Consider the following 11433-nt stretch of genomic DNA (forward strand, 5'->3'; position numbering starts at 1 on the left):
GCTGGGACCACAGGCGCCCGCCACAACACCCGGCTGCAGCCGTCATCGTTGTTTGGCGTGCCCAGGCTGGATTCGAACCCGCCACCTTAGGTGTATGTGGCTGGCACCTTACTTGAGCTACAGGCACCGAGCCTACTTTAATTCTTTTTGGTGTGTTTTCATTGCTTGTGGATTATGAATACATGTCTAGGCATTTTTTAGAAGGCTCTGGAGGCCTGATACTTGTGTAATAGTATGCTTTAAGAAAAGCTGGGTTCCTAGGCAGCATGGAAAGTGCTGTGGGGTTTTGTTTTTGTTTTTGTTTTTACCATGTTTCACAGAATCAAAAATGCAAAATTTTTAATAATTTAGCATCTGAAACTAATGTATATCCTAGAATCACTGTGATAAGAAAGTATCATTGTTTGGCAGTATTTTTTCCTTAGTGACATAGAAGTAATGGTATACCTTGAAATTGATATCTTCAAAGATTGCATGAAATAGAGTATTTCAAGAGTTTTGTGTGTATTTATATATTGTAGAATATGGTATCATAGCAGTATGTGTAGTGGGTAAGATTAGGTGCTCCAGAGTTAGATTTTAGGGGTTTAAATTCTAGTCCTGTATGTTGTATGACTGCGGGGAAGTTACTTATCCTTTCTTTATCTTAATTTTCTCACCTAGAAAATGGGGACTAAGAATAGTACCCAGCTTATAATGTCATAATGAGGACTAAATATGTGAAGGTGTGTTAGGTGCTTAAAATAGTGCCTAGCACATATAAGATACTTAATAATATTAGTTATTATTTAGAGGTTATAGTTTTGCAGAACTGATTTGAATCGGTTTTGTTGTGATTGAGACTCAGGTCTGTTAACCCTTAATATTTGTGTATCATCTGATAATATCATTAAATGATACCTGGTTTTTTAAAAGGGAAGATAAAGATAAGAAAGGCTAACTCAACAAGTTTTCTTATTAGTAAGATTTAAATGGCGTATTTGTTGTATATATTACTATTCTATGTAGTTAGGATATAAGAGAAATCAACTTACATAAGAAAAATAAATTCCTTCCAGTGAGCTAGAAAATTTTATAGTGAAAATATGGAACAGTGTATCAGATTGCTGAGGCTGACATAAACACAAGTTTTGATTCTTGTTGATACTGGTAAGTATGAGTTCTTTTACCATAAGTAAAAAAGAGAAAAGAAAGAATCCTTTTTGGTTTTTATGACCTTTATTGTCCTAGGTGAAGAAATGCTCCCCCCATTATTACAGTAGGTAGCTTCTCTTTACATGTGATGACTAGAGCTTAAGCTTGTTCTTTTATTCTTAAGAGTCAATTTGCTTTTTCTGTTTTAGTGTTCGGTGACCAGTGACTTGGATTTTCCAACACAAGTCATCCCGTTAAAGACTCTGAATGCAGTTGCTTCTGTACCCATAATGTATTCTTGGTCTCCCCTACAGCAGAATTTTATGGTATGTAAATAAGGTATCTTCTGCTTACTAGATAATAACTTATTTTAAATAAAAAATCATGGAAAAATTTCTAGTCATGATGAATCAAGATAGTATATGTCAAAAAAGCTATGAAAATGATAGCATTTAGAGTGACTTAAACTGATTAATGTAGTTTTTTTTTTTTAAGTCTTTGCGGTGTTGCTCTTTCCCAAGGAAATGTGTTAAACAAAAGCCATACCTAGAATTAAAAACACTAAAAAGGTGAAGCTTAGAGTTCTTTCTTATCCTTGAGGAAGTTGTCTGTATACTATAATCTCAGTGTCACTTTGAGCTTTTGTTAATTGAGGACTTTTTTTTTTTAAATTGTTGAGGATTCATTGAGGGTACAAGAAACCAGGTTACACTGATTGCATTTGTTGGGTAAAGTCCCTCTTATAATTGTGTCTTGTCCCCAAAAGGTGTGTCGCATACTGAGACCTCACCCTCCTCCCTCCTTCCCTCTTTCTTCTCTTCCTTCCCCCCTTCCCTCTCTTTGCTCTCCCCTTCCCCGACACCCCACCGTGTACTAGGTCATTAATTATCAATTGAGGACTTATTTAAAATACTTTTAGGCAGCATTTTATTAAGCCATACTATACACTATGACATATTGAGAATATGTATGCCCTGAGAAGGTGTATAAAACAAAAGCTTAAACATATTTCCACAGGTAACACCAGCTTGATAACTTTCGTCATGAACTAGTATTTAACTCTTCATAGTAGAATTAAAGAGGGTAGGACAAAAGAGAAATTCAAATGTACATTCTTAACTTATTAAAAATGAAAAATATGTGATGAGACATGATGGCTCATGCCTATAATCCTAGCATTTTGGGATGCCAAAGCAGGAGGATACCTTGAGCCTGGGCAGCACAGTGAGACCCTGTCTCTACAAAAAAATAAATTAGCAAAGCGTGGTGATGTGACCTGTAGTTCTAGCTATCAGAGGCTGAGGTGAGAGGATTGCTTGAGCCCAGGAATTGGAGGTGACAGTGAACTATGACTGAGGCTGCAGCGAGCCAGATCATGGCTACAAGAGAGTTGTGATCACACCACTGTGCTGCACCCTGGGTAACAGAGTGAGACCTTATTTTTTTTTTAAAAAGAGAGCTTTATTAACTTGATATATAAAGCGAGAAGGCTAAAAAAATGTTGATGGAAGTCCTTGGTGAACATACTTTAGAGAATTACTAGGTTAAAAAAAGGTAAGTTTTTTGGCAGTTTTTGGCTGGGGCTGTGTTTGAACTGCCACCTCCGGCTTATGGGGCCGGTGCCCTATTCCTTTTAGCCACAGGTGCCGCCCGGAAAAAAAGATGTTTCTAATGTCTTCAGTAACTTCTCTCTTAATACTCTTTACAGTTGAAGAGGTAAAAGTAAACTTCAGCTACAATTCTCTAGTTGCATAAATTTTTGTGTTTAGGACTATTTTAAAACATTTAGTTTGAGAATTTATTGTAAGATTTGAAGGGAGGCTTCATATTTTCATAGATTGGAATTCTGAAAGAATACAGCATTTTAATTTGTCAATATTATTTATGACTCATTTGGGTTTTGCTGGTCATTTACCAAAGCAAATTATTCAGACTATCTTTTAATTATGGTTAGGATATATGTTGGGTAGCAAAGATTATATGGATACAATTGGGAAGAGAAAATAGCCAAATAGCATTTAATTTCTTTAGACATAAGCCAAAATTAACTCCTAGTTTAAATGGGATTAGTGCAAGTAAGATGAGATGAAAGTAGAACTCTACTGTGTATATAAGCTTGAACCTGAAAAGATCAGTCCTTTAAAGTCTGCATTTTTATTTTATACTCTATCCCTTTTCCTGTTTGTCTAAGTTTCTGTCATCTTTATAAACTCTTCAGCTGTCCTGAGTTTTGTTATCTGGGATTATTTGAGATTATTACCTTTTCTTTACATTTCCTGCCTGCTACTGCCAGATAGTCTCAGTGTTTCACAACTGTTTCCAGTGTCATCTTCCTTGTTGATCCTGGTCACACTTCTGGTCCCACCTTATGCCATCGTGTCCTCCAATTAGTCTTAGTTATTCTAAGATTATTCTATTTATCAGAGTTTTCTTTCTAAAACAGTTTTTAACCAATACCCTGTTCAAACATCTCTTAAGACTTAGACCTATTCTCACTTTGAGTTAGTCTTTTTAAACGCGTACTTCAGAACTGTCTGGTTTTCATCAACAAATAGTGTCATTTTTACTCTTCATTGAAAATTCTCTTACTCCTATGATTATCAGCTTTCTTTCCTTTGCATTCTTAAGTACTAAATCACATCCTCTTTGAACTTTTCTGGTTAGCTCTTTTCCTGCAAAACTAGTGCCCTTCTTACTCCCTGTTGTATTCCAGATCTGGATATAAACTCATCTGTCATCTTTGCCTGTCAATTTTGATTTACATCCTATTCATCTAAATATTGAAATGTTTTGTGTTTTTGTAGAGTATTCCTATTTTACATGTAAGCATAAATTCTTTTGACATAAACTTGAATGGATTATTGATAACTGTTTTATATGAACTTTATTATATTGTGTATCTTTTTTTTTTTTTTGAAACAGAGTCTCATTATGTCACCCTCGGTAGAGTACCATGGTGTCACAGCTCACAACAACATCAAACTCTTGGGCTTAAGCAATTCTCTTGCCTCAGCCTCCCAAGTAGCTGGGACTACAGGTGCCTGCCACAACACCCGGCTGTTTTCTGTTTCAGTTGTCATTGTTGTCTGGGCCCTGGCTGGGTTCAGACCCACTTGCCTCAGTGTATGTAGTTGGGCTAACCCTAACCACTGAACTAGGGGCACCAAGCCTGTGTGTATTGAATTGACATGATTGAATAACTAGATCATTAAGTGAAGTTTAGAAATCCTTATTAATCATGTAGTTTTTTTTGGTGTGTATATTTATAGTTGATCTTGAAAAATTATATTTCATTAATTCTAAGAACATTCTCCCCATTTTAACATTTGACATAGGAATGTGTCTTAAAATTGGTGCTGTCTGTGGGCAGCACCTGTGGCTCAAGAAGTAGGGCACTAGCCCCATATACTGGAGGTGGCGGGTTCGAACCTGGCCCTGGCCAAAAAAAAAAAAAAACTGCAAAAAACAAAAAATTGGTGATGTCTCATCATAATCTGGAACATTTTTTTTTCTTTTCTTAGAGGAACAAAAAAATAATGGTAAGGTTTAGCCTGAGCAAAAGTCCCAGTCTCTACAGAAAAACAATAGAAAAATTAGCCAAGTTTGGTTGTATGCACCTGTAATCTCAGTTACGTGGGAGGCTGAGATAGAAGGATCACTTGAGCCCAGAAGTGTGAGGTTGTAGTGAGCTATGATGACACCTTTGCACTCTCACCAGGGCCACGGAGGGAGACCTGGTCCCAAGAAAAAGTTAAGTTTTTAATTGTTGATGACATGTTAAATTACGAAAGGTACTCTTGTTTTTTCCTGAATATATTCTTTTCCTGTGAATAGTTTTTCTGAGCTACACTTATTGGTGATAGGGAAGTCTTTTCTTCTTTGATAGATGTTAGAATTTGCTGACTAGTATCTTAAATTTGGAGAACTGGTAAAGACATCTACTTTTGGAAAAAAAATGTCTTAGTTATCTCACAGCAACTTCTTAAAAACATTTTGATAGTTAGCTTTTTAAATATTTGCCTTACCTTTTAGGTGGAAGATGAAACTGTTTTACATAACATTCCTTATATGGGGGATGAAGTTTTAGACCAGGATGGCACTTTCATTGAAGAGCTAATAAAAAACTATGACGGGAAAGTCCATGGGGATAGAGGTGAGCTGTATGTTTGTTCTCTTGGAAAAAAGAATGGAGACGTACTTTGATTTATTAAGCAAAGGTGTGAAGATAGTTTTTAATGCTAAAATTAAGTTTTGCACTGGACTAAAAAGGACTAGACTGGGCTCACAGCCTAAGTTCAGTGTTTTCCCTAAGGCTTTTTAAATTGGAGGATCATATTTGTCACTGTAGTTGTTTATAACATAAATTACAATGGCAATAACATGTAAATTAAATAGAAATTGCTTAAGTGTATATAAGTTTTAAGATTGTTTAGTAGTAAAGTCAGTTAAGATTGGAGCTTTGCTTTTGTGGCATGTGGGCTCTGAAAGGCTCTGCTGCTCAAAAATACCACAATTCTTGAAGTTCAGTTATTGGTGTTGTGGTTTCCATTTTTTGTGCTTAGAGGGCCTTGTTACATTGTCTGCAGGGAGGATAATATTTGTAATATCATCAATATCCATTGTCTTCATTAGTGGAAAGCAGAGACTGAACTGGCCAGTTAAAGGATGCATCCATTGTTTGGAGAGGAGACTAACTCCACAGTTCATTCCTAGAGGACTGATGTTAGTACTAGGCACTGGAGTAGGGATGATTTAAGAGAAAGTGGCAGGTATTCGACATAAAGTTATCATTCTAACTTTGCTTCAAGCCAGTTCTGAGAATAGTTTTATCTTTTCCTCTCCTCATTTTAATAATAATCTAATAGCACTAATTGATAGTATGGCTATTTCTTCCAAATTAGAAAAACCATACATAAACTTTTGTTATTTCTGCTTTTCCCTGTGTATTTTTGACATTTGACTTGATGAATTTCAGAATGTGGGTTTATAAATGATGAAATATTTGTGGAGCTGGTGAATGCTCTTGGTCAATATAATGATGATGATGATGATGATGATGGAGATGATCCTGATGAAAGAGAAGAAAAACAGAAAGATATGGAGGATCGCAGAGATGGTATGTTCGATTGTTAGGTTTCTGTGCAGCCGTTATAGCATTCTTACTAAAACATTAGATCAAAAGTAGAACTCAGTTCCCTTTCTTTTTCTTTCATTGTTAATATCTCCTTGGTAGTAGTATAATCAACATTAGAATTTTATTTGCAGCATTTTATTGTCCACTTGAATGTCTTTGTTTCTTTTGGCTAGCAAAGGACCATAATCTTTTCTTGCGGGGGGGGGGGTTCAATTTGGCAGTCGTAATTGTTTAAATATATAACATATTGATCTTTCATTGTGTGCAAGTTGTGTGCTTATCACTTCATGTGTACCAGCTTATTTAATCCTCAGAACAGCTTCATAAGGTAAATCTTATTACCAGACCCTTTTATATTCAAAGAGGCAGATTTAGAGAGGTTAAGCACCAAATGTAAGATTACGCAATTGGAAAGAAACAGGATCCCAAATCCTGTGATGATAACGCAGGCCCAATAGACTCCAGAGCCCATGCTTGTACTCCTTGTGCTTGTTATAATTTAGCAGCAGGTAGTGGACCCTAAGAGCTGATGGTTGGTGTTCTCTGTTTGGCAAAGCTTATGTTAGAGCAGTGTAGAAGATTTTGGGGGGAAAAATTGCAATTACAAAGAAGTATATTTTATCTTTTAATTTAAAAAAGTCACATTAACAATCATCTAGTTGAGCTCCTTCATGTTATAGATGAGGAAACGGACCCAGCTAGTTAAGTGATTGGCCCAGGTCCAGTTAGCAGTAGAGCTGGGATTAGGAGCTAGGTTTCTGCCTCTTAGCACTACCCCTACCCCCAGTTTTTGGAGACCGGGTCTGGCTCTGTTGCTTAGGCTGAAGAGCAGTGGTTTGATCATAGCTTGCTATAGCCTCCACCTCCAGGTTCAAGTGATCCTCCCTCCTTAGCCTCCTAAATTTAGGCTAGGATTATAGGCAGGCGCCACCACACCTGGCCTTCCCAGTGTTCTTAAAACTTTTCATATTTGAATTTGAATTTTGTGTTTGACCTACAGGCATACGACAGACACATGTAAAATATCTTAGAAGTAAGTGAAACAAAGTTGATGATTCCTTAGGAAATCAGCTTTGTTATAGACATACAGTTGGGTGCAGAAAACAAAAGATTGAAAACTTGTTTACTTTATTTTTCCTTTTTCATAATTTTCTTATTTAGATAAGGAAAGCCGCCCACCTCGGAAATTTCCTTCTGATAAAATTTTTGAAGCCATTTCCTCAATGTTTCCAGATAAAGGCACAGCAGAAGAACTAAAGGAAAAGTAAGATTTGTTCTTTTGAGGCAAATTGTCCTGTATGGTATGTACCTCACCACTTTGGTTTATTATAAGTGATATATTAGCTGGTGAGCTGCCCTACTTCATTGGTTCACAGTATTTGCAGGATACTTGAAGTAATATTTGCATATATTTGAGCTATGAAACATTGACTGTTGATAGAATAAATGCATATAAAAATTATATATAGATACACACACATGAACATGAGCACATGCATGTAATTTACAGTAGCACATTTAGAGGAAAATTGTTAGTACAATTGATGTTTAAAACTAATATATGTCCTTTTTAATGATATACCTGGATCATATCAATAAATATGATTCTTAATAACACCAGGCATAGTATTTAGTTAGCTCTTTATATAAACAAGATTGTTGTGGGTTGGAGTCATTCCTTTATGTTTTAAGCAAAATAAAAATCAACAATACTATATGCGGACCATTTAGAAACTTACTATTTTAAAAAGTGATTTTTGTTTCCTGTTTACTTACATTTTTCTTCATTAATGTCAGATATAAAGAACTCACTGAACAGCAGCTCCCAGGCGCACTTCCTCCTGAATGTACCCCCAACATAGATGGACCAAATGCTAAATCTGTTCAGAGGGAGCAAAGTTTACATTCATTTCATACGCTTTTCTGTAGGCGATGTTTTAAATATGACTGCTTCCTACATCGTAAGTGCAATTATTGTACGTTTTAGTTTTCTATTTTTGTTGTGAAATATGTCTTAAAGCAGCTTAGAAAGTGCTATCATTTATTACAGCCAGACTTTTATCATTCAATCTTGTAGTTAATATTGAAAAATATCTTAAGATTTCAGTACTGATTTTACTTTGTTGCTTGAGGTTTGCTCTGAAATCTTTTGCATGCATTTCATTTGGACTACTGTTCCCTGCTAATTCGGAATACAGGTCAGTGATTTTTCCATAAATGCTAACTAAGCAGTTGTTTTATATAAAACTATTATTATGAACCAGCTGATAGCTCAGAGCAACACTGCTGATATTGATGAACAAATTGTGTTGAATAAGAAATTGGCTAAAAAATTCTTACGTAAATTCTTGTGTGTTTAGAGTCAAATTATTTTTTGTGCGTGTGTGTCCTTTGGGTAAGTTGCATTTTAAAATACCTGCATTTGAGTATAAGTAAAGCATAAAATGTTTTAAATGAAATTAAGTATGGTATATACAATAATACTTTTTTCTCTGACATTTCTAGGGAATGAGATTTCTTAGTAAATTTTCCTGATAATTGGAACTTGTTTAAGTGCAGTTTAAAAAGCATCAGGTACTTTTGAGCCACATATTTTGAATATATATTTCATAACTCCTAATCTTCCTAAATAGAATAGTTCACGTAATATACATTTACCTTTCCCATATTATATTTGAGTGCATCTATCTATGACCTGGTAATGTGAAATCCATCATTAGGCAGTTTTGTCATTGTTTCCATCATAAGAGTATACCCACACACACCTAGTTGCATAGCCTACCACAAACCTAGGCTGTCTGGTATAGCTTATTGCTCCAAAGCTGTACACCTGTACTGCATGATGGAAAAGTACAGTACAAACAGGATGATATCATCTTCTGGGGCCACTGACATGTATAGGCAGCACATGATTTTATGTTAGGTATAGCATTTTGTGTTGTAGGGGGTTTTTTTGATCTCTACATTGAGAATACTGTAGTGCTTTCTCATAAGAGTTTTTGTGAGGATTAAATGGATTAACATGTGTGAGATACTTAAAATTGTACAGAATTCCTCCTAGCTATTGTTACTTTGCTGTATTTTTTGAGACAGAGTCTCACGTCATTGTTGCCTTGGCATCATCACAGCTCACTGCAACCTCCAATTCCTGGACTCAAGTGATCTTCCAGCCTCAGCTTCCTAGTAGCTGGGATTGCAGGTGTGCACCACAACACCAGCTAATTTTTCTTTTTGTAGAGATGAGGTCTCACTCTTGCTCAGATTGGTCTGAGCTCAATTGATCCTCTTGCCTCAGCCTCTCAGACTGCTAGGATTATAGGCATGATATTATTATTATTATTTTTTTTTTAGAGACACAAGTCTCACTTTGTCACCCTTGGTAGAGTACTGAGGCATCACAGCTCACAGCAACCTCCAGCTCTTGGGCTTAGGCAATTCTCTTGCCTCAGCCTCCCGAGCAGCTAGGACTATAGGCGCTCACCACAATGCCCGGCTATTTTTTTGTTTCAGTTTGGCTGGGACCAGGTTTGAACCCGCCACCCTCAGTATATGGGGCTGGCGCCCTACTCACTTCATCATCATTCATGGTGAATAAAAACATCATGTTTTACATTTTAAAAATCTTAAGATATGTCCAGCAATATCTCCTTACAGCTTCTGTCCCCCATCGAGTTTTCACTTCACTCCCCCTTTATATCTTTTGTAGTGTTTTTGGCAAATATAAATACTTCTCTTTGCCACTATCTTATTCAAATAGTGCCCTGGTGTTCAACCTTTTCTCTTTTTTGACTTAATACTTGTATTAGTCCTCTCCGTATAGTTGCACAGTCGCTTTAGGTGACTGTGTAACTTAACTCCATTAAAGATGAACACTGGATTGATTTTGAGCCTTTTGCTCTAACAGTGCCACAGTGAATAACTTTGAACATCCCTGTAACCATTTTCCACAAGTTCAAGTCTACCTGATAAAATATATTTGTAATATTGCCAGATTACCTGCCATATGAAGATATAGTAATTTAAAGTTCTACCAGCAAAGTAAAAATGCCTGTTTTTCTCAGACTCCCATCAATAGTTTGTTACCAAATTAATTTTGATTTTTTAGCTTGATTTCACAAGTAAAAAATTATTTTTAGTGTAGTTTTAATTTGTGTTTTTCTTCCAGACGATGCTATCTTCCTATATTACGTTAAAGGGATTTATATTTATTTTCTGTGAACTATTTTCCTTCTTAGGCTCATTGGTCCTTTGATATGTAGAAGCTCATTATACACTTATAATCAGGAAATTAGGTTTTTGCAGTATGAGTTGTAGTTTTTTTCCCCCAGTGTATTATTTGGTAAAAATACAAATACTTTTGTATTTGGTAAAAAAAAGTTGTAGTTTTTTTTCCCCAATGTATTATTTGGTAAAAGTTTCATAAATAAATTTTTTAAGTAGTTGAATTTATTTTTCAACTTTCTCCATTTCAGCTTTCTCCATTCCAAGATTATAAATGAGTTTCTCACTTTTTTCCCCATGGCATGTTTTAGTCTTTATTTTGATTCTTCCCCTCATCTGCAGAATTACCTAGTGATTTTAGTATCATTTATTGAGAAGTTTACCTTTCAGTGCTTTGAGATACTTCTTCCATTGCCTGTTACATATGTATTTGGGTCTGTTTCTCAATTTTCTGTTTCTTTAGTCTATTTGTGTAGAGATCTCCTGGCTATTTTTAGTTGAACTCATTCCTCCTTGAGATAGGGTCTCACTCTGTCACCCAGGCTAGAGTGCAGTGGTATCATAACTTACAGCACCCTCAAATTCCTGGGCTCAAGTGACCTTCCTGCCTCAGCTTACAGGCGTGTGCCACTGTGTCCAACTATTTTTTCTATTTTTAGTGCATGGGGTCTTGCTCTTACTCTGGCTGGTTTTGAATTCCTGGTCTTAAACGATCCTCCCATCATGCTATGATTACAGGTGTGAGCTATTACACCCAATCTATTCCTGTTTGTTTTACAATCAGTTTGTCTAGTTAAAAAAAATTAGCCATGGCATGGCGCCTGTGGCTCAAGCAGATAAGGCGCCAGCCACATACACCTAAGATGGCGGGTTTGAATCCCCAGCCCGGGCCCGCCAAACAACAATGATGGCTGCAACCAAAAAATGGCCAGGCGCTGTGGCGG

General features: G+C 36.1%; 1 protein-coding gene across 2 annotated transcripts in view; it reads left to right on the top strand.

Annotated features, from left to right (window-relative positions):
• The window catches only part of EZH2 (enhancer of zeste 2 polycomb repressive complex 2 subunit), a 39645-nt gene that overhangs the window by 12606 nt on the left and 15606 nt on the right, over positions 1-11433 (top strand). For both annotated transcript variants that reach the window (XM_023514434.1, XM_023514433.1), the window contains exons 3-7: positions 1344-1460; positions 5167-5287; positions 6110-6250; positions 7430-7532; positions 8066-8229. In XM_023514434.1, the coding sequence (XP_023370202.1) occupies positions 1344-1460; positions 5167-5287; positions 6110-6250; positions 7430-7532; positions 8066-8229 (646 nt within the window). The remainder of the gene's footprint in view (positions 1-1343; positions 1461-5166; positions 5288-6109; positions 6251-7429; positions 7533-8065; positions 8230-11433) is intronic.

This window comes from Otolemur garnettii, unplaced genomic scaffold (assembly GCF_000181295.1).
Source record: "Otolemur garnettii isolate 467f Iridium unplaced genomic scaffold, OtoGar3 scaffold00053, whole genome shotgun sequence".
Classification (NCBI taxonomy): domain Eukaryota; kingdom Metazoa; phylum Chordata; class Mammalia; order Primates; family Galagidae; genus Otolemur; species Otolemur garnettii.